At 41.5% G+C, this 27087-nt stretch overlaps 1 protein-coding gene across 1 annotated transcript in view; it reads right to left on the bottom strand.

Annotated features, from left to right (window-relative positions):
• The window catches only part of DCC (DCC netrin 1 receptor), an 844139-nt gene that overhangs the window by 787838 nt on the left and 29214 nt on the right, over positions 1-27087 (bottom strand). The window contains exon 2 of the mRNA XM_078677748.1: positions 3126-3446. Coding sequence (XP_078533874.1) covers positions 3126-3446 — 321 coding nt within the window. The remainder of the gene's footprint in view (positions 1-3125; positions 3447-27087) is intronic.

Here is a 27087-nt window from a genome sequence, read left to right as displayed (position 1 = left end):
CCAAAACATGACAACATGTGTATTAAAGTGTCTATAAAGGTAATGCATATTGGTGGTATGTTTCCTATTGGTAATGCATAGGACTTATTTATATGATTACAAACTCATTTTAGAAAGATAAGTAGCATTTTCTCTTGGAAATAAATTATATGACTAACAATATAGAAGTAAACTAGGTTTACAATGACCTCTGGAATTACATGTTGTTCTGAAATAGTGCGTCAACAAAAATACTGTGACTCTGTGATAAATGCAGAAAAACCATAGGTCCTTGAGACTTATGTGACTGATCACTAATAGTTATTTATGATTTACCAATGTATGAGCTTTTTAATTAAGTCGGCATGTTGCCTCTCATCCATTGTAAGTAAGCTGCTAGTAGATTCAGAATACATATTAAACATGCAATAGGTTTGGCTGCTATGAATAAAAGGAGGTTAGGTATTAAGGGGACATAGATATGGTAATGGTCACACAAAGCACCCATTCATATGCTTGTCTGAATCTAAATCATCTCTTTGTCAAATATATATCAGCTCTTGTCTTCAAGGTGGGATTGGACTACTTCCTATTGGCATAAAATTAACTAGGAAAGGTCAGGGGAAAATTCACATTAGGGTATCTTAGGTTCATATTAGAATCTGAAAGGAGCCTGGCAGGAGCACTGGGCTACAACAAGCCAACTTTAATATGATTTGTAAATGCCACACTGCTTCAAAAAGTACCAGCACAGTTGAAATAATCAAATCATTACAGAGCTTACAAATCTAACCAATAACAAAAAAGTAATTCATTCAGATATGATGACTCCACTTTTAAATATCTTAGGAGATATAATTTCTCACTTATCGGAGGCCACAATAAAGTGTTGGATTTTGGAAATGATGAAGGGCAATCCTTTTTATTTTTCCCTTACAATTTCAATGACACAAGAACAGCAACTGCTCCTCATCATGCACAATACCAAATTATTTACCTCTGAGCTATACCTACTGTCCTACAAGGTCAGACGGGGGATGCACAGATAGCCATATGCAAACCTGGGCTAATACACCCATTCTGTGAAGGTGGTTTGCCTTTTAGAGTCATCTTAATTATGAAATGTGTAGCTGTAGGATAAATCATACATTTTCAGTAAGCTACTATTGCTGTGCATAGTATAGAATGTCCTAATCAATCCCTAAATAGGACCCTTTATTTTGTTGAGATACCCACAATCCAAGCTCGTCAGTAAAGCATTACAAATAAACTTAAGTATACTGCTCCTTACAACTCTTCGCTGCACCAAATCCTACACATCCCAAACAGAAAACTATATGCATAACCGGGGATTACAAGCACAAAGCTGCCACAGTGAAGGCCTCTTACGTTGCTTTACCCTGAAACTAGAGAGCCGAGACCCAAGGTGTATAAGAAGTTGCAAGTGGGTGCAAAAACCAGTGATGACACCAGTTGGTCTAAGATCACCTACTCAACCATGGGATATCACTAAGGCTTGTTCTGGAGAAGCCACTTTTATACTGGAGGTGCTGCTTGTACTGTCGTAGAGGCTGGTAACAGGAAACCCGGACCAGGCACATCTTTGCATGAAGCAGGCAGAGTGTACAACCTGTAATGCTAATGTGCTTCCGCAATGGAAATCTTCCACTCCCAGGCAAGTTCTCAGTCTTAGGCTACCGACTGAGGGCTGAAGTACTAACCTCTAGCTGTAACACCGGGAATGCAGAGGTGCAAAGATGTGGATGTAAGAAGGGCTTCAGCAGATAGAGATTGTGACACAGCTACCAGGTTTTCCCATTGAAACTACATTTATCTAACAAGACACTGGCTTATTAACTTTCAGGTGCTTCATCCATTACTGTCTCAAGTTACTAACTCCAAACATTACATGATCTCTCTCCAGACAAAAAGTGGTAGCTGCATTAGGTATGACACCGTGGGTTTAAGGATTTAAAAAATACAGTGTATTTCATTGAAAGCTCTACTGCTCTTTGGTTGGTTTCTGATTGTCCCAATTTATGCCCTAAAAATAGAGATTCAAATGTTTATCATGTGTTTTCCAAGTGGATTGGTAGAATACAAGATATGTAATATAACTAAGATTCAAAATGTGAAACAACTCTAAAAATGTCTTCCTTTCTTTTTCTATTAAAACAAAAATAACCATATAGTATTGCAGTATGTGCCACAGTTAAGTTAACTACCCCTGAGGGACAGCTAACAAGTGATTTCATGAAACCATCCCCAGGAAGGGTGCTCATAAACTGCTCCCAGTCTCACACCAAGCCACACTTCTATGTTGCTGTGTTGCTGTTGTGTGCAGAACCCAGAAGCTGTACCTTGTGCCCATTCCTCATTTTTGTTGTGAGCTGTGCTTTTGTAAACGCAGTCATTGAAGCTTTCTTAATTGACAATAGGGAAAGAGGTACAAGAATGTACACAACAAATACATACGAGGTAATGCATCAAGGCAATCTAGAAGGAGACCTGGACCTGCTAAACTCTCTATAGTTCTCTTTAATCCTGCAGGTTAAGGGTGTGCTATAAAACTTTACTCAATGACATAAATACCAAAGTGGCCCCTTGGCTGCAAAAAATGAGTCAAAGTTGCATTCAGTGTGTTTTTTTTACTAACCCCTTAAATTCTTTTCTACTGTTAATTATATGGACTTTGGACAAAAAAAAATTCAAATGCATATTTTCATATGATTTACTGATCTGGATTTTCAGTCCTATGAATATTATCCGGGAGAATGTTTGGGGAAGTAGAAATATTCTGGATATTTGCAAGAGTCACGGATGTCCAGGAATACTCTTGGGATGCTTTGCAACTCCTGAGAATGACAGAAGTATACCGTAAAGGCTTTCCCAGTGGTGCTTTGTGAACTCAGCACTTGAAGAGTGAAGTTCTGGTTGTAAATTAGTATCCAGTAAAATATGTTTTTTTTTCTCCATATGACATGTGATATCTTGTAAAATATACATCCTTATATTCATTATCTCTATGGGGAATACATACATCCCCCAAACTGTTGATATAATAGGTCTGTATTTTGCTTTTGAAGTAAGGGGATTCAATACACATCAGATGCCCTCAACGCAAGAAGCTCCATAAAAGGTCCTACCTGCTACTGTGACTTTAGCCGTCCGACTGATGATGGAGCCAATTCCTTCTAAGGAGGCCTCACATTGATAAAGACCTTCATCCGGCCTATGATGCCGCGAATGAATAATGTTCTGTATCAGGAGGGAGCCGTTAGGCATGAGCTGCCGCCGTTCATCTGCACCAAGATTCAGAAACACGCCGTCCTTCCTCCACTTGATGACCAGATTCCCTTGATCAGACTCCGCCGTGCAGTTCAGAAGCACGTTACTCCCCCGCATGGTCACAGCGTCTGAGGGCTCTGACAGGAAGCGCAACGTTATGAAGCTCTTAGCCTGTGAACCTGAAACAGAAATGGCAAATTTAGAGTTGCTTATATCCTTATGTCCAAGAAGACATTTGCAAATGTCAAAGCATTAAATCTAAACTGTGCATCAATACTTCATCGTATGAGACATTGTAGATGCTTTGGCACAATCCATGGCAGAATTTCATGCAGAGCAGTATTACTGATGCAATCAATGCTAGATACCTTGGGCCACTCTGCAGTTAATATACAATTAATAAAAAATGCAATACATCGAAAACTCACCACTGGATCAAAGCTCCCTCAAGGACAAATCAGGCACAGACAAATCACAGAACCACATATATAATAGTATTTTGCATCAGTATAAGTCGTAGTGATTGTACAAATTCATAACAAGACCTAGGTGTTAAATTCTAAGGAATAATTTAATCAAGATTAGTACAAAGAACTTCAGACAGAGAGGTAAATATTTGAAGACACATCTCTTCCATGGAGTTTACAGACTCAATTCAAAATCAGCCCTTTGCTCTCTAGCACCTAGCCCACTCAACCTAACTTCTTATCCGAGGGAGCTCTGAAATAAATAACTAGTTGCACAAACACAAAATAACAACTTTAAATTCACAAATAACATCTATAGTTTGAACTTCTGTCAGGACTTCACAAATCTCTCGTCCCATTGTCTGCATACCCCAACTCCTACCTAAGCCTTGTTTCCTGTTAAAATCCTTCATCCAGCAGCAGCAAAACGTTTGAATGGTGTTCAAACTACTTTAGTGATATTACTTATCCTATTCACATATCTTTTGCTGATATCTTAATCAAATATTCTAGTGTCAAATTCTGCTCTTCAGTGTGCAGTGCAGAATATGGATAAATTAACGTGCACCGTGCAATGCACTTGTGTCAACCAATGTGCTACTAATTGTCACAAGATGAAAGTGTAACTTCATGCACAGAGGCAGACTGCAGGAGCTTGTTCTTTTCCGATATGTGATGCTTTGCAAGAGCAAGAAGAACTCCTAAATGAGCCCCTGTTGTGTGCACAGCTTGTCTGTGCAGGCAGCATTGCAATGGCCGCCAGTTGTGATCACGGTGCTATGACCCGTTCACCACTCTTTATGCAATCAAATTTCCAAACAAAAGGATCACACCTTACAAATTCTGATGAGCACTTTGGTTAACCACCTCGAAGATGAACTAGGTCCAACATATACTGTTCTGTGAGGTGGATTGGCACATTAAGTAACAGGAGACTGCAAGGTTATGAGCTCCCCTCCCTCACCCAGCTTGACAGTGAAGCCTGCACCCAGAACTGTAGGTAGCTAAAGATCCAGGTTTTCACTTTGTAATTCATCTGCAATTCTCTTCCTCATGCACTGCATGAGGATGCTGCATCAGGGGGCAATTCCAATGGAGTTGGAGCAGAAAACAGCAAAGAAAATAGAGAAAATTGATGGGATTTTAGATGCACTAAAGGGGATACTTTTCTAAGACTTCTGTATTCAACAAATTCTCAACAAATCTCAAGAAATTTAACATAGCGTGGTCTGCAAATTATCAGCTGTTCCATAGAAATGTTTACGAAATGTAAATGACTTTGTCTTAAGCATGTACATTAAGTATGCCATTTCTGCCTTCTGATTATACTTGATGCTTGTGACTGGTTCTCTAGGGTTTGCTGGCGCCTTGATGTCTAAGGTTCAATCCATTGTTACTTTAATAGAGGAGAGCAAACAAACCTTTGGCTTCTTGGTTATCATTTCCAAATGAAAAATAATTTAAGACGTATAATCGATTACCTCTATGTCAAGGTAATGTTCGCATAGAAAATACAAATATTAAAGCTTTGTTTTCCATTGCTGAAAAAAGCCATGAATGTAAAAAGAATATTCACAGCCCTTTTCAATCATCACTCATAGACTGACACTAACTACAGTGTATATGCTGCATGAAACTTCCCTACCATCAAGGCACGTAAAACAGTCTGCCAGTTTCACATTTGAGAATGTATCCTATGTCCAAATAACACCGTTACCAATAGTCGTTTCTACAACTCAGTGGCGTAATGAAACTTGTTGGGGGGCCCCTGCAAAGTACATGGAGGTTGCCCTCCTCCGGAGACAGTCTGGAATTCACAGGAGGGGGGTTGGGGGGGGCTGTGCTGAGGGGTCCTCCTGGAGCTCGGGGCTTTCCGCTCCACAGGGGCTGCGGGGGCCTATGTTACGCCACTGCTACAACTCACCCCTTACGCTTAGACACATGACCAGCCTGGAAATCATGCTGTCATAAGGAAAATCATGGGTAAGCCACCAAGAGGAAAAAAAAAGGGATTCGGAATAGCCACAATATAGATTCAGAGAGATCTTGGTCAATGAACAAATAACAGAAGCTGTTTCTGCAAGCAAAGCCTTCTGATTGACTCAGTTACACCAAATATTCTAGTCGAACTCACATGTTTGTATTGTGTTCATCGATGTTGTGACAATGCAATCATGCAGGAGATAATATAAAATTGGGAGATGAGGCAAATTTTTTAGAGAATGGATACCATAAAAAGTAATAATTTGGCACGTTTATTTAGGAAAAACAAATATCCTTGACTGTGACAAAAAATACAAATATATGTTTATACAGAAACACATCAATGGTGTGGGCCTAATGCCGTCACTAAATTGAGGAGATTAAGGAGGGTGGAAGAAAACAGATGTGAGTGAAAGGGCACTGAAGAAAGAGATTATTTTACCCCCAGATTAACAAATGTGCTCTGCATGTGTAAATTTATGAAAAAGAAGGGGTTTGGCCCAAAAAGGAAAGAGGGCAGGTAGGGCCTATTAACAAGAAAACTGGGTATATACCTGAACCTCCAATTGCTTGGTATATTACTTATGCAAAAAAATAAACGGAAATTAATGCGTTTATCTCGGCCATCAAATTTGCCTGTGTTTCTTTTAATTCTTTTTAACGTTCAAGGGTGTAGATACAAAGAAGGACACATAATCTACTAAACAAACAATCTCATTATTACAACATGTAACAGTACATTGCAACTTGACATAAACATGTGGAAAAATACAATTACATCAATAAAAATTGCACAAATTGTGAGAACATTAAATCAATCAAAAAACAGTTGCAATGTGTAACTTCAAATCATATTTACTCATTTAAACAACACATGATATTCCAAATTTTAGGAGAAAAATTATTTGCAATACTCTAAATGTCCAAAAGATTAGACTGGCACTTTTGTAGTAGCCTTGACTGATACTTTTATAGTAGCCGACGCGTTTCGAGTACCGTTTTTTTTAATTGCCGTACTCTCATCAGGGCAGATGAATCCTTTCTTAAAACCAACTGGCAATTGCCGAGCGTGGGTTCTAAACTCGTATTGTGTATTCATGCAGTGGGAGCCACTCTTTGACTCGCACTTGCGTGGCGTGGTAATGTTATACGCTGTTATTCGCTACTTCTTGGGTCGGGGTGCTGGGGTCTCAAAATTCGGGGACTGCTCATGAATAGGACGCGGAGCCATACATTTTGTTTAAAGGGTCTGTTCTGGTTACAACCTTTTTGGATAATTTCGTGTTGATTTAAAGTATTCACTCGTACCGCCTCAGTGGAAGAGAGGTGGTACGAGTGAATACTACTTAAGCAGTAGCAACTCTTTCCTAGGCTCAAGAGCTGCTTGTGACTAGACGTTGTAATCTTGTTGTAATGAAGTTTCTTAGAAATTCAACAAAGATTATTTTATTAAAAATTCAATTAGACATGGAAAGTCTGTTGTGTAGAAAATTGTAAGTTAATCAACGATAGCTTAGGGACAACTAGCAAACATACAAAAGTACAATTCCAATTTTAATTGTCAGTCTTTCAAATTGCATGAATGAATGTGGTTTTCACACCAGCAATGTCTCACTGCACACCCTTGTAAATCGGCTTTTTTGTGTTTTTGTTTGAGTTAGAAATTGGGTTACTTGTTGACTGGGGAGTGAGCCCTGATCAAGCAGCAATCACAATCCTAATTAGGGTAAGGCACACATTAACCTGTGCTGAACCCCCTGGGTAGATTGAGACAGAGCAGTCGGACTTATTTTAGAGGCAATGTGTAGAGTATTTGTGAAACACTTCATACTGTAAAACAGTGGTAACACCACACAAAAACATCCCACACCAGGTTAGAGAAATTGAGGGTAGATTTATAAATAAAACAAGACCAGAGAAACACAAATCCAATAAGTAGAACTGGAGTTATGAATGTTTAAAGAAAAAACTGTAAAATAGTGCATAGAAGCATAAAGTACCAATTCGAAATATCTGGTCGTGCTGAACTGGGTCAAATTCAAAAGTTCAAGCAGATAGCAATGAAGTGTGGATCGGATACAGTCCTAGATTAGTCCTGCTGAAGGTTTACCTTTTCAAGTGTTGTGTCAAGAGTCCTATTCATGTGGAAGAGGATCATCAGGAGCAAGGACACCATCGCTGGTGGTGGTGGTGTGATGCAAGTAGCAGGCCAGGTACCGCGAATGGGCGGACTGGTGCTTCGTGTTGATGATCCATAGAGGCGATCATTGCTTGCTGTGAGCGGCGCAGTTCCGGTGCTAACGGGCCCAATCGCTGCCATGGAGAAACAAAAAGCTTGAATTAAAGAGTTTAAGAGCCACAACAAGGGTGCAGGACCGGAGAGGCACCTATCGGCGGTGAGTAACTCATTGAAGGCAGGTCCAGGAGCTTTGGAGAGCCTTTTATGCCCTTTGAGGCACTCTCGAATCCTGGGTTCGAGATGGATTGCAGGTCCAGTTCTTCTTTCCCTGGCAAGAGGACATCAGGAAGCAGGTCAGCACAGCAGGGCAGGACCTCCTTTTAGGACAACAGTCCAGCACTGTTGCAGTCCTTGTAGCAGTACAGCAGTCCTTACTGTCAGAGTATCCACAGTTCCAGATGTGTACTGAAGAGTTGATATCTGGGGACCTTCCTTTATACACTGATGCCCTGGTTCAGGAAGGTGGGAGAAGGTTCTAGACAATGTCTCTGAAGTGCATGGAATTCCCTACCTCCCCTGCCCTGGCTCCAAGCTGGCTGAAGTGAAAATGTAGGGCAATTAGGCTCTTTTTGTGAAGACAGGATACAACCTATTCAAGTGTAAGTGATGCTTGGTCCAGCTTCTACCTCCCATCCTGCCAGTGATGTCCCTATCAGTCACACCTTAGCTCCCATTGTGTACAGCCGCCTAGGAGTAATAGACAAAGCCCAACCCTCAACTATGCCCAGTCATGTGACCAGAGACAACATGGAGGTGACAAATGGCTAAGGCAGGAAAATACCAACTTTCTAAAGTGATAATTTCAGAATTACAATTTAAAATTCAACTCCACCATAATTTAGGATTTTAAATTGTGATTCCATAGACATCAAACTTGAAGGGGTTATCTCTTCCCATTTGGAAATTACACTTATAAAATGTAATAAGGTAACTGCAATGTTATCCTATGGGAGAAACAGGCCTTGCAGTAGTGAAAAATGAATATAAGGAATGTTTCACTACCAGGACACATAAAGCTTAAAAGTGCATGCCCAGCTTTTTAAATACACTGCACACTGTCCTTGGGGATGTCTAGGTCCTACCTTAGGGTTTACGTATATGTATTAAAAAGGAAAATGCGGACCTGGCAAAAGGTTTATTTAACCAGGTCGAAATGGCAGTTTAAATTGCACACACAGGCTCTGTAGTGGCAGGCCAGAGACATTTTATAAGTGCTACTTAAGTATTTGGCATAATCAATGCTTCACACCCACTAGTACCATTTAATTTACAGGCCCTGGACACATGTAGTGCACTTTACTGGGGACTTATAAATAAATTAAATATGGGGCAGATGCGTATAATCCAATGCTACTGTGTTTTAAGGAGTGAGCACAGGCACTTTAGCACTGGTTAGCAGTGGTAAAGTGCACAGAGTCCTAAAGCCAACAAAAACGAATTCAGCGAAAAGGGAAGGAGGAAGGCAAAATGTTTGAGAAGGACCCTGCTAAAAGGCAAATTTCCAACACTTCGTTCTGGCTTTATGCTGTTGCTTTTCTTCCCTAGTCAATATTTTACACCCCAAATCTCACATTTTACTTCTTGATGAGCTTGTTTTAAAAAAGTACATGCTTGAGTAGTGTTATGCATTAATTTGTTATTTCATGCCCATTTTGGCTGTGTGCATTCCTCACTTGCACAACAGAATGGTGTCTAATATGAACTGTTCAATCTTGTGTGCTCTATCTTGTATGCATAAAGTCCGAATCAGTTATTGTGGCACAGTAGTTTTCTATTATTTTACATTGTATCTAGTTTGGTAGGTGACTGGCTTCCTAACAGATGGGCGCAGGCCCAAGAAAAATGGCTTATGATGCCTGTCCCATCTGTAGTCACTGTTCAGCTTAGTGAATAACAGGCACCAAGGCATGTTTTTGCGACGCAGAATAATAATATTTCTGTTTTGCTTTTAATGTAAACTTCAAACAAATCGTCCTCAATTATTTGAAGCCCAAATTGGCGACTTTTGAGACAGAAACCCAAACAGTACATAGACCATGGGACATCAGAACATAAAAGCCTTCATGTCCATGCTCTGGTGAAGTAAATAATTAAAAAATGTGACAATCTAATTTAATGCTCGGGGCATTAATAGATAGGAAGTGACAGCTTTTTGCCTGTTGGTGGGAAGGCTCACCAGGGTCAGAAGCGAGCGCCCAATTAGAGGCAGTGAAAGGTGGGAACTCCTGCTGTGCACCCACCTTTGATTGTCAACATCCCCATGCAAATCAGGCCATGTCCCTCATAGCATGAGCTCCATCTAACATATCAGTATTACCAAGCCAGTGCTGTTAAATGAAAATACTACAACTATTTATACCACGTTTCTGTTGGTGTAAATGTAGGTTGTGAATGCAGAGGGTACCAAAAGGGTTCGAGGACACCTGAAGGAAGGCAAGGCCACTCGTGCAAATGCTACATTTGTATTTTTTGGCCAATAACTCACCCCTAGCTGAGCAAAGACAAATCGCGCACTGATCTAACATGCATTGACTCCCACGAACCACATGGGTAAAATTGTCAATTGTTCTCTAGCTCTGTGCCCATGTCATCCATTTGAGGTTTATTGGCATGTAAGGACAGCCAGGGACATATTTACAAGGGGTTAACACCACAAGAATGTCACTTTTTCCGACGTACTGGTGGTGAGGTCCTTCATCTTATTTACTAGGCAGCTTAAGTCGCCGAACGTGGCTTAAGGCTGCCTTGTAAATAAAGCCCCTATTCAAGCAGCACTTAGTGTGAAAGGGGCGTGCAATGGGTGTTGCAGTGCGGGTTCTGCTGCAAAACCCATTGCTTTTTGATGCTGCGCCATATTTACAAGGTACGGGCAGTGCCAAAAATATCGCCAAGGAATACCTGATCTTAAGCAGGCGATACAATGAGAAATGTTTCATTGCTCCTTGTACTTCACTCTACCTATGTATTCCATATTCTTGTAAATATGGCGAACCCCTGCATTTTGAAACTGACAGAGCGTGGCATTACCAATTTTGCCATATCACTGTGCTCTGCCAGTTTCCAGTAAATATGCCACTCAGGGCACTGGATCACATTTTAGCTTCCAAGTAACGAGTAGTAGTACAATTCTGTACTCCGTTAGGTATTGCTTACATGAGTTTACATTAGCATTGGAGCTCTTGGCTTCTAATTTATTATTTTTTTATTTGTGGAGTTTTATATAGCGCGAGCTAGCCCTGAAGATATCAGAGCGCTTTACATGAGTAGCAGTTACATTACAGACAAACACATTCATTTTCTTTAGGCAAGGGAGATTAAGTGATTTTCACAGAATCACAGAATGTTGAGCGTCCCTGCCGAGACTCAAACCCAATTCCCCAGCTTTGAGGTCGACTGCTCTCGCCTTTAGGCCACATTCTCTCCAGAATGTTAGCAAGATCCATTCCTGTTCCCAGTATGCACTTCATCTTCCTCATGGCTGTCCTATGCTAGCTCAGGACTGACATAGCAGAACACTTACACTAACACTAGGTGCATCCCTCCAGGAGAGAGGGTTTGCTCAAATTTGCACCGGCAAATCACAGACTTCGCAGTGGGAGCAGAAGCGCAAGGCAATTAGGTTACCTACCCATTTTGCACACGTGCTAATTTAGTTCGTGAACTGGTGCTTGTGCAAAATGCATGTTTTCACATCTGAGGAAGTGGAGGGTATGAACAATCTTGCATACGTCTGACTTTTTGTAACACTTACTAGTTGGAGTAAATGTCAGCAACCACAGCTACTGCTAACTTTCCAAATTCAGTGGTGAATTTTCATCCACAAATTCATCTGTATGAAATTGAATGCTGTTGGGAAACAGCTGCTGTACACAAGTTAACAATATGACATCTAAATCTAGGCAAAGTAAAAAAAATATTGAAAACGTATTTCCTGCTGTTTAATATAAAACCAACATCACAGTTGTTTGCTCTATCATACCTGTCCAATTTATGAAGAGAGCGCTATGTCTGTAGGCACCTCTGGAGGATTCTTTAAATATTGCCATTATGAAATGATAAAAATGTCAGCAGAGAACTAAACGTGTGTTACCGCACAGATAACTCCTCTTAGCTCTTAGCTCTGAGCCTGAACCAACAGAAAAAGTGCATGGTGGATTACATGGAACCGTAGAGGCCTTTACCACTAAATGAAATTCTCTTCTACAGTGTAAGTAGAAGCATATACGTCTTTCTTAATATATTCTTCAGCATAAGCTGCTTTCAGGATTATTTCCCGACCAGTCAGGCAAAAATCAGAAAAGCACTTTGTTGGAAGCGTATACATTTTTGTGCATTACAAACATTGGTGCAATGGAAGAAAAATATGAAAAAAGAAAAGATGGAAATAAAAAGCTCTTCTTAACAGAGTATGCTGATAACATATGGAGTGAAAGAAAATTGTCTACTTCTTTGAAAAAAAAAAGATGAAAATAAAAAGCTCTTCTTAACAGAGTGTGCTGATAACCTATGGAGTGAAGAATATTGTCTACTTCTTTATCTCTCTATTATTCTCTCTCCTTTTCTCACTTCTTTCCATTGTCGCTCTCTTTTACTATTTCCCAGTCTCTCAATGACTTTTTAAATCCTGTCCTCTTCCTAAACCCTCTAATAAAGCTATCAAGCTTGCATAAAAGCATGTTTAAAAAAAAAATATATATGTATATATTAATTTTTTAAAATTCTAATTCCAACCAAATGCCTCCATTTCAGATGTGATCATCAAGAAGGGGCTAGCTGAACAATAATCTGTTGGCAACTTTTTGCAAACATGACAAACTTTGCAACTCCAGTAAGTTTGATCCCTTTGTGAGATTGTGCTTGTGGCTACAACGTCATTCAAAAGATAGTACTTTATGTAAGAAAATTATCCTGCAGATACATTCAGTATTTGAAAATTGTACCAGAGAAAGTAGAATTTGAAGGTTTCTTCACCAGCATTTGGTTGGATATTTCCCTTTGTTTCAAATATCAGCAAATTGCTGGATTTGCAGTGGTTTAATAAAAGACTTTGCAAAGTGGTCGAAGTTCAAACTATCAGCTTGCGGAGTAGTGATGTGTATCCCTGTGTGGCCAAAGCTAAGTCTTGGTAAAGATATTTAAGGATACTGACTTTATATGAGAAATAGGTTCAGGTTCCAAACCCATTTCAAGTAGCTAGTAGTCCCATCTGACATGGGTGGGACATTGGACTGCAGGGCGTGATATTTGGCCGCTCTCTTTCGGAGCTGACCATGACTTCAGTAGCTGCCGGGAACACAATAGCCACCTCTCTAAGGTGGGTCATCCTATCTGGTAGCTGGCACTCCCATCAGATTTAATAAAGCCACAACTTCCAGATTAGTTTTGGCCTGTGCTTTTGTCAACTCATCCCTAATGTTGGCTTACCTCTACAATAGTCAATCATATGTTGCTGGAGAGTAATTGCCACCAGCTTCTACATTTTATTGTGGAAGAGAGTGTTTGAAATTACATGGTAGTTAGATACTGCAGAGGTACGTGTGGTTTCTTTACCAGTGGTGATACTATTCCAGTTAATTGTACTCCATTTGTAGATTACACTAATAGTGAACAATGAAGCATTATTCACTATCAGTGAATATTGAGAACCTATGAAACATCATTCACTATTAATGTAATTAAAAAATTGAGAGAAAACAAAGAGAGTGGCGCCCCAGCTGATGCCCATAGACGACCTGCTAATGTGTTCCTGGCACTGATTTTGCGACCTCTGAGGCCGGAGGTTGCAAAGGCAGAACCAAGTGGAAAGCCAGGGGTTGCAGCGACCCCTACAAACCTCTAAATTACGTTCCTCATTTTAACTCAATTCAACTGAAATCATATCAGCCTAACAACACACAATACAACGTTGAGCAAAATTGGGGGAACAACTCTGCTTATTTCTGACACACAGCTCAGTGCCACTTTATAATTATTATCACAAAGCAAATGATGCAGCCAGAAAGGTGAGAGTCCAAGACCAGTACTGATGTATTAGCTTATGGACAACATCTAAGCATTGTAATACTCTACCCATGCTCAGACCTTCACATCCTGACTCTAAAACGATGCAATTGAGCAATTGAATCAAGGCATATTGTGCTTAGTTAAATACCTATGTTCTTCAAGAGTTTAAAGTAGTTGTGAAGAAGGGTTCAGAAAAAATGCACCTTACAGGCCATTGTAGCTGGGTTAGGCACACACAACTGTCCATATCTCACAAGTCACACAACTACAACAGCTAGTTCACATCTTATTAAAAAGTTTAGTTTTCCAGGCTATATTACATTTGAGAAATTATTTTATTGTTGATTGAATTTTATAAACCTAAACTCCAAATTCATAGCGTAGTGAACTGGAGGAGGCCTGTCAGCTGCAACAAAGGTCAGATTCCAATGAAGTGCAAGCTTATCAATAAGAGAGAAACTGGAGGGTGATACCTGCATGCCTAGCCCCCTGACACTTACCAGGTAATGTAAACTCAGGTGACATAGGAGCTGCAAGGCATGCCCTAGCCCCTTGACGCATACCAGGTAATGTAAACTCAGGTGACATAGGAGCTGCAAGGCATGCCCTAGCCCCCTAACGCATACCAGGTAATGTAAACTCAGGTGACATAGGAGCTGCAAGGCATGCCCTAGCCCCCTGACGCATACCAGATGATGTAAGCTCAGGTAACATAGAAGCTGCAAGGCATGCCCTACGCCCCTGACGCATACCAGGTAATGCGAACTCTGGTGACATAGAAGCTGCAAGGCATGCCCTAGCCCCCTGACGCATACCAGGTAATGTGAACTCAGGTGACATAGAAGCTCAAAGGCATGCCCTAGCCCCCTGACGCATACCAGGTAATGTGAACTCTGGTGGCATAGAAGCTGCAAGCATACCCTAGCCCCCTGACGCATAACAGATAATGTGAACTCTGGTGACATGGAAGCTGCAAGCATGTCCTAGCCCCCTGACGCATACCAGGTAATGTGAACTCTGGTGACATAGAAGCTCAAAGGCATGCCCTAGCCCCCTGATGCATACCAGGGGATGTGAACTCAGGTGACATAGAAGCTCAAAGGCATGCCTTTCCCCCTGACGCATACCAGGTAATGTGAACTCTGGTGACATAGAAGCTGCAAGGCATGCCCTAGCCCCCTGACGCATACCAGGTGATGAGAACTCAGGTGACATAGAAGCTGCAAGGCATGCCCTAGCCCCCTGACGCATACCAGGTGATGAGAACTCAGGTAACATAGAAGCTGCAAGGCCTGCCCTAGCCCCCTGACGCATACCAGGTGATGAGAACACAGGTGACAGTGAAGCTGCAAGGCATGCCCTAGCCCCCTGATGCATACCAGGTAATGTAAACTCAGGTGACATACAAGCTGCAAGGCATGCCCTAGCCCCCTGAGGCATACCACGTGATGAGAACTCAGGTGACAGTGAAGCTGCAAGGCATGCCCTAGCCCCCTGACGCATACCAGGTGATGTGAACTCAGGTGACATAGAAGCTGCAAGGCATGCCCTAGCCCCCTGACGCATAACAGGTGATGTGAACTCAGGTGACATAGAAGCTTCAAGGCATGCCTTAGCCCCCTGATGCATAACAGGTGATGTGAACTCAGGTGACATAGAAGCTTCAAGGCATCCCTTAGCCCCCTGATGCATACCAGGTGATGAAGACAAACTTCAACTCTACAAACCGACAAGAGATTTACGTTCAGCCACCCTCAACCAACTGCCTGTCCCACGCACCAAAACAGTGTCCTGGGGTGACCGTCGCTTTCTGGTGGCGGCCCCCAGACTCTGGAACACCTTGCCTCTTAACATCAGACGAAGTGCTACGCTGTTTCAGTTTCGTAAACTCCTGAAAACTTGGCTTTTTTCTCATTAACCGACTTTCAATAGTTAATTCTGTTTATTCCCTCATTTCTTACTTTCTTCAATAATGGTTTTCAGCGCCTTGACGCCCAAGGGTATAAGTAGCGCTTTATAAGTGTCAGAAATAAATAAATAAATAAATGTGAACTCAGGTGACATAGAAGCTGCAAGGCATGCCCTAGCCCCCTGACGCATACCAGGTGATGTGAACTCAGGTGACATAGAAGCTGCAAGGCATGCCCTAGCCCCTCTGACGCATAACAGGTAATGTGAACTCTGGTGACATAGAAGCTGCAAACATGCCCTAGCCCCCTGACGCATACCAGGTGATGAGAACTCAGGTGACATAGAAGCTGCAAGGCATGCCCTAGCCCCCTGACGCATACCAGGTGATGAGAACTCAGGTGACATAGAAGCTGCAAGGCATGCCCTAGCCCCCTTACGCATACCAGGTGATGTGAACTCAGGTGACATAGAAGCTGCAAGGCATGCCCTAGCCCCCTGATGCATACCAGGTAATGTAAACTCAGGTGACATAGAAGCTCAAAGGCATGCCCTAGCCCCCTGACGCATACCAGGTAATGTGAACTCTGGTGACATAGAAGCTGCAAGCATGCCCTAGCCCCCTGACGCATACCAGGTGATGAGAACTCAGGTGACATAGAAGCTGCAAGGCATGCCCTAGCCCCCTGACGCATACCAGGTGATGAGAACTCAGGTGACATAGAAGCTGCAAGGCATGCCCTAGCCCCTCTGACGCATAACAGGTAATGTGAACTCTGGTGACATAGAAGCTGCAAACATGCCCTAGCCCCCTGACGCATACCAGGTGATGAGAACTCAGGTGACATAGAAGCTGCAAGGCATGCCCTAGCCCCCTGACGCATACCAGATGATGAGAACTCAGGTGACAGTGAAGCTGCAAGGCATGCCCTAGCCCCCTTACGCATACCAGGTGATGTGAACTCAGGTGACATAGAAGCTGCAAGGCATGCCCTAGCCCCCTGATGCATACCAGGTAATGTAAACTCAGGTGACATAGAAGCTCAAAGGCATGCCCTAGCCCCCTGACGCATACCAGGTAATGTGAACTCTGGTGACATAGAAGCTGCAAGCATGCCCTAGCCCCCTGACGCATACCAGGTGATGAGAACTCAGGTGACATAGAAGCTGCAAGGCATGCCCTAGCCCCCTGACGCATACCAGGTGATGAGAACTCAGGTGACAGTGAAGCTGCAAGGCATGCCCTAGCCCCCTGACGCATAACAGGTGATGTGAACTCAGGTGACATAGAAGCTTCAAGGCATGCCCTAGCCCCCTGACGCATAACAGGTGATGTGAACTCAGGTGACATAGAAGCTGCAAGGCATGCCCTAGCCCCCTGACGCATAACAGGTGATGTGAACTCAGGTGACATAGAAGCTTCAAGGCATGCCTTAGCCCCCTGATGCATAACAGGTGATGTGAACTCAGGTGACATAGAAGCTTCAAGGCATCCCTTAGCCCCCTGATGCATAACAGGTGATGTGAACTCAAGTGACATAGAAGCTGCAAGGCATGCCCTAGCCCCCTGCCACATACCAGGGGATGTGAACTCAGGTGACATAGAAGCTGCAAGGCATGCCCTAGCCCCCTGACGCATACCAGGTAATGCAAACTCAGGTGACATAGAAGCTACAAGGCATGCCCTAGCCCCCTGACACTTACCAGGTGATGTAAACTCAGGTGACATAGAAGCTGCAAGGCATGCCCTCGCCCCCTATCTCAGGTGAGATAGGGCCAGATTCACAGAACAAACTTAAGACAAAATCCTAAACTTACTACCATTTTAGTATTCACAGAAGGCACTTACTCATTTTGGTATTCACAGAAGGCACTTACTCATTTTGGTATTCACAGAAGTTAGGACTTCTAACTTTAGGACTCCTAAATGCCTTCTGTGAATACCGAAAGTCTTAAAATTAGGGTTTTTCTCAGTTTAGGAGTAGTAAAGTTAGGACTCCTAAGTTTAGGACTCCTAAATGCCTTCTGTGAATACCGAAAGTCTTAAAATTAGGATTTTTCTCAGTTTAGTAGTAGTAAAGTCTAACTTTAAGACTTTCAGTATTCTCAGAAGGCATTTAGGAGTCCTAAAGCTAGGAGTCCTAACTTTACTACTACTAAACTGAGAAAAATCCTAATTTTAAGACTTTCGGTATTCACAGAAGGCATTTAGTAATCCTAAAGTTAGGAGTCCTAACTTCTGTGAATACCGAAATGAGTAAGTGCCTTCTGTGAATACCAAAATGAGTAAGTGCCTTCTGTGAATACCAAAATAGTAGTAAGTTTAGGATTTTGTCTTAAGTTAGTTCTGTAAATCGAGCCCAATGAAGCTGCAAGGCATGTCCTAGCCCCCTGATACATACCAGGTAATGTAAACTCAGGTGACATAGAAGCTGAAAGGCATGCACAAGCACACTCGCCCCCTGATATATGCCCGCTGATGTAAAATCAGGTGACATAGAAGCTGAAATGCATGCACTAGCTCCTTGGAACAGGCCAGTTGATGTAAACTTTAGTTTTGTAAACTGGACCATTCCAATGGAATTACACTGACTGCACTGTAACAATTCTACTCCAATACTCCCGGAGCACCCTTATTTCATGAGTGCAACATTTCAGTGATATTTACATGAACATTTTGAGCAACTCAGTTGGTGTGAAATGTCATTGTGCACTGGACAGTTGGGGAAGATGTTGGATTTGCATTTGTCAAGGTTGCACGTTTTCGAACAAAAACAATGCAATATATGGAGTGCACAAATTCTAGTGGAAAATATCACCGACTTCAGTGCACTCAATGTAAACCCACCCTTGAACCGCCTTTGCTTTATGAACTCAGCCATGTGTATTCATGAATTATTATTTACTGTACAGGTGTTATATGTAATGTGTTATTCAAGAATCATGTTACTGTTAGTGTATTATATGTAAAGCGCTTTGACGCCACATCTTGGGTGATCACAGCACTAAATCAAGAATCTTTACATAATAAGTACCACCTAACTGAGTCTAAAACTAGAGCATAGTACACCCGTTTCAGTTCGTTCCTGTTACCCATTATTGAGGCCAGTGGATATGTGATTGTGTAGCCACAGATTTTTTGCATAATTATGGCTTTGCTGCGTTTGCCACAAAATCCATCATCTGCTGCATAACCTACTGATTTTAAGAAAACAAAATTTGGGGCATATTACCAACAACTAGCGATAATTATGTTGGTTTAGCGGCGATATTTTTATCGCGGAGCTGCGGCGATTTTTATCGCTTAGGAGCCTTGATATTATCAAGGTTTATCTCCTAAGCGATAAAAATCGGCCGAAATGCATGAATATTGCTGAAAAGTCAGCGATATTCATGCATTACTGAGCTAATGCTCTTAGCCATGTTATCCACCTACCATTGGATAACATGGCTAAGAACTGCTCAGGGCAGGTGTTAGCTTTTGGAGATATTCGCGCTTAGGGCGAATGTCTCCAAAAGTTGGTAATAGGAGATAGCGATGTTAGCGACTGTTTCCAGTCGCTAACATCTTGGCACGCCCACTTTGCATGTCATTAGTGATAAATATCACTGACATGCAAAGCGGGGCCCAAGATGGTCGCTATCTCCTACTAGCTGTCGCTAACTGGTGTTAGCGACAGCTAGGTAATAGGGAGATAATTTTATCTCCGTTTTCTTGATTTTTAAAGCCAAAAACGCGAAGATAAACCCCCTTGATAATATGCCCCTATGTTTCTAGCTCAGCCAGTTCGAAGGTTACTAAAAATGCAGCAACACGTGTTGCTAGGCAGTGGAAGGCCCTTGGAAAAGGTTGCCTGGCCACCTTTCCATTGCCTATTGCTTTAAGTGAAAAAAGGAGACAATAACAAAGTGCTGCATTACGCCGCATACTTTTCCTGTTCTTGCTGCATAATTTAGTCAACACTGCTGCATAATTTGGCCTTCCTGTGCTGCATAATTCCAGTGGCCCTACTCATTATAGATATAATTCCACCATCCTCGTTTGAGATGAAAGATTAACTTTCTATTATGAAAGTACAGTTAAAAGCCATTGTTGCATGTCATATAGGTGGCATTCACGTTGTGCTCTGAAAAGAAGTGGACACTTTCTAAGAGTTAAATAAAGACTGTTCCTGTAGGTTTTGTTCTGAGAAACGGCAAGGGATGCAAAGGTTTGGCAAAGTATAGGAAATCATTTTTGGAGAGCATTCACCTTATTTATTGCCTTCACTTAGTCCCAAAGCAGAAGCAACCAGAAATGATTTACAAAGTAAAAACATTCACACAAGTGACAGATGAGGTGTAACCCTCATTTTTCATGAAAGGGATTCAGCCTAACCTTGTCACTGAAATATGAAAGATTACAGAGCGCCGAGGTCGTTCCGCCAACGTGATGGGCTTGGAAGAAGCTGATTATTGTACTCTGTAAGAGAGATAAAAGTAATTATCCTTGTAGAGTTCTCTCTGGAATAATGGAGACTTAATGGCTCCCAATTCTTGCAGGTTACATAGTCTAATGCGAACTAAACTTTTAACAGCATGAACTTCAGGCTATTAAAGAAAAGCAGGTGAGGGAACATTTCCAAATCTTCTTATAAACGCAGTCTGTGCATGGGTGGAAACAACCTTTACCACGAAGCCGGAACCTTGCATGGCTTTACCATGCAGGCTTAACAACACAAGTCTACCATGCAAGGCTTTACCGTGCAGAATATGACAACAAATAAGTCTTTACCACGATGCAATTACAAGGAATTGTGTTGTAATGGCATGATTGGTAAAGGCATATGCATTGTAAAACTTTTAAAGGTAAGTATATGTAAGTAATAATGGGTTATAGTTGAAAGTGATTGTACATATATGTGTGTGTGTGTATATATATATATTGCATTGTAAAAACCAAAGCTTACAGGGGCGTTATAGTTAGGAAATAGAATTTAAAAAATCCAGTGGAAAAAACAAAGGTTACAGGGACATTATAGTTAGCCTGACATTTCACTTGTACAAAACCAGAGAAATTCTGCAGTTATGGTTAGCTGAGCTAACTATAACTAGCGCCCCTGCAATGCACGGCTTAGAACCTTATATATTACATCACTTATGACATGGTCAATGACATCACTGATGACATCTCAAAGGACAAATTGCTCAGCTTTGAGCAATCGAGAGCAATACTGCAATTTTTAGGGTTTGGGCACTCCGGAACTTTGCTAGAGCCGGCCCTGGGGGAGCCCTCCTTTGTTCACATTTGCCACAGGGAGGTGGTGGTCCCTGCTTCTGGGGGTCCGCAACAGCCCCCCTTCATTAATGCATTTGTGTCCCAGAGAGGTGGCGGTCCCCGGGGCTGCGGGGGAGGGCATAGAGTCTCTCCCGCTTTGATGACATCTCAAATTACATCACTGATTAAGTTATCTAGTGACTGTGTTTTTAAAATGTTTATGATTGTTAAATATATACAGTGTATTGATAAATCAGAGGCTGTATGAATGCCTGCATGGATGATTCAGTGGGTGCGTGACTGATTGTATAAGTGATTGATTAGGTGTCTCAGTGAATGTATGGGTGAGTGACTGGGTTTTGAGAATGTCTTTATCAGTTTGTCAGATGTTATCTAAGGGGCTGTATGGGTTGGTGAGTGAGTACGTGAGTGGCTATATGGGTGATTGATTGGGTGCCTGAGTACATGTATGGGTTTATGAGTGCATGGATGAATCAGTGGGTGAGTCAGTGGATGTATGGGTTAGTGAGTGGGTAAGTGAAGTGCTGTACAAGTGACTAAGTGTGTGTATGATTGCATCGGTGAGCAAATTAATGTGTCAGTGGTATACGGGTGAGTAGCTGGATCTGTGAAAGGCAGTATAGGTGAGTGTTAGAGTACATCAGTGACTATGTGTGAGTGAGGGATTGTTATAGTGCCTCTATGGGTGACTCTGTGCTTGTGTCAGTGACTGTATAGGTGAGTGTGTATGTAATAGTATCTGTATAAATAAGTTAGTGTGTGTATAATTGTAAAGATTAGTAAATAGTTCAGTAAAATCTCTAGGTGCCTGAGAAGGTGGGTGAGTATCTCTATGAGTGACTGACAGTGTGTGAAAAGCTGTATGGGTTATGAGTGGATATATCAGTGGCTGCATTAGTGATCGAGTTGGTGTATGAGTGACTGTATGGGTGAGTGAGTGGATGTGTGTGTTGACCTATGAATCAGAGAGTGGGTGTGTAAGTACTGGTATGGGTGTCAATGGTTTTGAGGATGGTAGTGTGGAAATTGGAGTGGGTGTATGCAAGGTTATATGGATTGTGAGTGGGTACATCAGAGATTGTGCGGACGATGCCATCAGTGATGCCATTTGAGATGTCATGAGTGATGTCATGAATGCTGTCACTGACCATGTCATGAGTAATGTAAAATGTGAGGTCATAAGCAGTGCATTGCGGGGGCACAAGTTACAGTTAGCTCAGCTAACTATACAAGCCGAATTTCTCTGGTTTTGTACGAGTAAAATGTCAGCCTAACTATAACATCCCTGTAAACTTTGTTTATTCACGGAATTTCTAAGGTTTTTTTTAATTCTATTTCCTAACTATAACACCCCTGTAGCCTTTGTTTTTTTCTGTGAATTTCTTAGGTTTTTCAAAGGTTCTTTGCCAACAATAATGTCCATGCAACCAATGATTTTTTTATTGAATTTCTAAGTTTTTTAAATTGTATTTTCTATAAAAAAGGGCACAATAAGGTGTATTTTTATAAGCTTGTATTTTCTTTCGTAAATTATAAGTATTGTTTTTTTTAAACTTTTTTTGTATTTGCAACGACGTTGCAAAATCCATGATGAGGAAGTCTTAAACATATATATATAACATATATTTAGACAGACTATACTTAATAGCAGACACTAGTTGTTTAGTAATGTAGAGTTTATATTTGAGCTTGTGTGATGATTTTGTGAAAAAATGCCTCCATAGGGATGTTTTATATATTTTTGTGGTGACTCAGTAGACCGCGGCATCGTCGGTTATCGCGAAGTGCCTGTGTTTTTTAGTAACTCGGGGACACCTACTTAGACATATTTTACTTAACATGTGACACAAGTTGATTATTGATATACTCTTTAAACCTAACTTTTGGAAGCATTTTTTCAATAAAAAGCCTTTTAGTTGGTGTATTGTATGATCGCAGTGATGCTAGAAGTCACAATGATGGTGAGAACCGTGGCAATCGTGCCTTTTCCATAAAGTCTAAAACACATTTATCCACACATATCACAGTATTTTACACACTAGGGGTTTCATACAGTATTCTCTAAAGTCATGTTTTTCTATAGAGTTTCCATAAAAACCATCTCTAAAATGTATTTTCTGTTTTCGCTGTAAGGCCGAAGATCGTGATGACAGTGGTCGTCGCGAACCAAGCGGAAAGCAACAGTAGGAATTCAAAAGCCACCACCACTTAAAAAAATTATAAGTATGTCATTAATTGTAACCATCACAGAGGATAACTCACTATATAAATAACTATAAAAACATTTATCAAAATCTCAATAGCTCTATAACAATGCATATTAATGACTACTGATTTTTTTATATTTCCACCAATATTCGCAATTACTTTGATAGTTGATGATGTCCCCGCGATGGTACACTAGAAGCCACACTGGTGGTCGCAGCGATGTCTGGAATAATGTGCACAAAATAATCTATATTAGACACATAACTTGTGTCACTAACACCCCATTTCTCAAACATAGGGTCAGAGTAGGGTCTGACCCCCTAAGTTAACTTTTTCTGAAATTTCCAGCCCCAGAAATCGTTCCAGAGCAATAAAATGGCTGCCTCGACTTTGTGTTCAGGCTTCGTCCAGCAATTCAGAGAATTCCCGTTGGTGCATTCAGATATTGAGGTTCCACTTACCTGCTGAGTTTTTATCATTACTTGCCTTAACAGCACAAATTTCATTGTAAGGGCATGCGTGGTAAACGCATATGTGTGGTAAATGCTTGTGTGGTAGTGTTGTGGTAGTGTTGCGGTCATTGTAATGACCGCATTGTAAAGCCATGTGTAGTAATGGCTTGCGTGGTTCTGTCATACATCTGCCATGGGTTTATGGAATGTAGGATCACATTTTCGTATTGCATTCCATGTTTGCAGAATCAAGGGACTGCATGTTAAAATTACTTGTCTACAGTCACGTCCGGTGCAGGTAAAAGTGGTGGGGTGGTGGGGCACGGCAGGGGCAGGGCAGGGGAAATCAACAGATGGTGGAATAGGGAAAATAAAATAAATAAAAAAATAAAGCCACCTACCTTGTGCTCGCTGCATTGCAGAGTCGGTGATGGAGCGAGAGCAAGGTAAGAGGTTTTATTTTTGGTATTCTGTCGTCTGTCAACTTCTCCCCCACTCCACCACTCTTACCTGCACCGGGCGCCCCTGCCTGTCCAAGCCCCGTCTTCAAACTCTTTCAAAATGGAGACGAAACATTTTAGAGACATAAGAGTGAGGCAACGACAGTGCTGGCAAATTCCCCTACTAATAGTATTATTGACATTTGAGCCAATCAATAATGGTTTGCTTTGTCCCTTACTCTCATTAAGTACCTCCAACTATGCCTTGGGGTCATAATTTAGGTGATGGGCAATAGCTAGTGCTATTGTATTGACCAGCCCAACAGTCAATAATGGTAGAATAGATTATTCCCAGTGTGAGCATTTGCAGAAGGCAGAGCATGTGAACCTGAATAGCTGAATGTAGAGTGATTTTATTTTATGATCCTGTAGATATTTAACTGAAAGATTTCTCTGGAGCAACAGACCTGCACACAGTTTTCACTCCTTTAGGATCACAAGGCAGTAGGTTTATGGTATCTTCAGCTATATCCAGTGGTGGCTCCTCTGCTAAGGCGAAGAGCGTCACCTCACTGCCAGGAAGCAGCAAAAGAAAAGAAAAAAGAAAATGATAATCACGTAATATTTTCATTTTAGGCTGTCCTCCTGCTGCAGCAGCATGCATGAGGAGGTGAGGCAAGGCTGCAGAGCAGGGGAGGAGTGGTAGAACACTCCTGTGCACATTGAGTCTTTGGTCGACCCTTTCGGGCCTCCAAAAAGAGACATGTGCACTTCCCTGTTCTCCATGCAGGCTGCATTACAACCTGCATGGAGAACATGCCCACCCCTCCTTCACCTGGCTGGGCGCCGTGTCACGGCACCCAGACCAATCACACCTCTGCATTGCAGTGTTGTGAATGTCTGCGGGGAGCCTGGGAGCCCTGGTGCTTCCTGCTTCCTGTTTCTCACAAAAAGCCAGGAAGAGGACAGGACACAGCAAAGGTGGCCGCCGCCTGGCGTCCGGCTGGGATGGTGGTGATTTTTTTTACCCGATTCATGCCCCACCCGCCACACTGCTGCTTCTAGGCAGCAACCACGACTGGCTATATCATGATACAGGGATAGATATGTTTTATTTTTCAAGTCACAGGTTCTCCCAGCAAACATAAAGTAAAAAAGCATGGCTAAATTATGGCAACCATGACTGGTCATTTATAGCCCATAGCTAGGAATGGTTTTTCCAAAGACATGCATAAAAACGGGAATTGGGTTTATGGATAATGCTTTTCAATTAAGCTGAAGTAATTAGTCAACAAGCGGAATCCACTCGTACAGCTTTAAATTGAAGGGTTTATACTGCTTGAGGTTGAGCATGCCATATGATTTATTAAAATGCAGGGTACACTAGGTTATAGGGAGAATCGAGTTTCATGCTTTTATGAACTGGTGGGTTTATTAAGCTGTGCACATTATTAGACTGGAATATGGATCGAGCAGCAGGGAGTGGAAAACCACAGGGTGCTTAAGGCCCTAGGCAAGCAGCGCAAATTCCCTTTTCATCAACCAAGTTCAATAGTAAAGACAAAGAGGTAAGCTGGAACAGATCACGATTTAAAAATGTAAGAAATGTGTTGCAGCTTAGTTTGAGGCAAATTCGAATGTTCACAACAAGATGCTCTTCTGACGTTTTGAAGACTCTTTTAAAGAACTATTTGAAGCATCTAAAGCACAGCTTTTTAGTAAGAGGTTTTTATATTTTGCTTAACATCATAGATTATTTAAAACTAGACATGAAAAAAGGAAAATTTACAAAACAAAGAAACAGTGAGCCGGATCCAAACCGCACCTTCCTCCTTATCACCAGTTCATTTAGAGTCCAATATCTCAAGGCAAAGATATTGCTTGCACAATCAATGCACCTGCTGTTTCAAATGATGCGACACCTAAAAGGTCAGAAAAGGTCAGAAAAGTTCAACCAATGTTTGTGAGCCCTGGTGCTTCCTGCTTCCTGTTTCTCACAAGAAGCCAGGAATAGGACGTGACACAGCAAAGGCGGCGGCCGCCGCCTGCCATCCGGCTGGTAGGGTGGTGATTTTTTTTACCCGATTCATTCCCCACCCGCCACACTGCTGCTTCTAGGCAGCAACCCCGACTGGCTATATCATGATATAGGGACATATATGTTTTATTTTTCAAGTCACAGGTTCTCCCAGCAAACATAAAGTAAAAAAGCATGGTTAATTTATGGCAACCATGACTGATCATTTATAGCCCATAGCTAGCAATGGTTTGTCCAAAGACATGCATAAAAACAGGAATTAGGTTTATGGATAATACTAGTATTCTGAAATATTAATCCAATTCAGTTCTGTTTTGCTCGGAATATTCTTTATTTTTTTTGCAAAGGAAGCAAAACAGCTAATGCGTTTTGTTCACTCATGTAAACTTCATCAGTGCTGAAAAACATACAAATACATACAATATAAAATCACAAACAGACAACAAAGGTTCACATGACATTTAAAAATAACATACACATTTATAACAAGAATATATAAAAAAAAATTATAAAATATATTTAAAAAGCACAAGAGACAAATGGGGAATTGAGCGAGAATCCATGTGCCAATATAGTGACATATAATACAACACTTTAAAAAGTTACCCCACCATGTATGTATTACGACAGATTAGTTTACAAAGAGGAAGTGGGGGCCTGGTAAACCTGAAGGAGCCAAAGGGTGAACCAATGTGGTTATACAATATCTACTAAATCTAATTTAGGGGATTCATAGAATATATATCAATATTTCATCAGAAGCCCAAAGAAGCTAAACAAGAGTATAGATGACACCCTAAAAGA

The sequence above is a fragment of the Lissotriton helveticus genome, chromosome 2_1 (genome assembly GCF_964261635.1).
Source record: "Lissotriton helveticus chromosome 2_1, aLisHel1.1, whole genome shotgun sequence".
Classification (NCBI taxonomy): Eukaryota; Metazoa; Chordata; class Amphibia; order Caudata; family Salamandridae; genus Lissotriton; species Lissotriton helveticus.
Note: the sequence above shows the minus strand (reverse complement) of the source record. Positions and strands in the feature narration are given on the sequence as shown.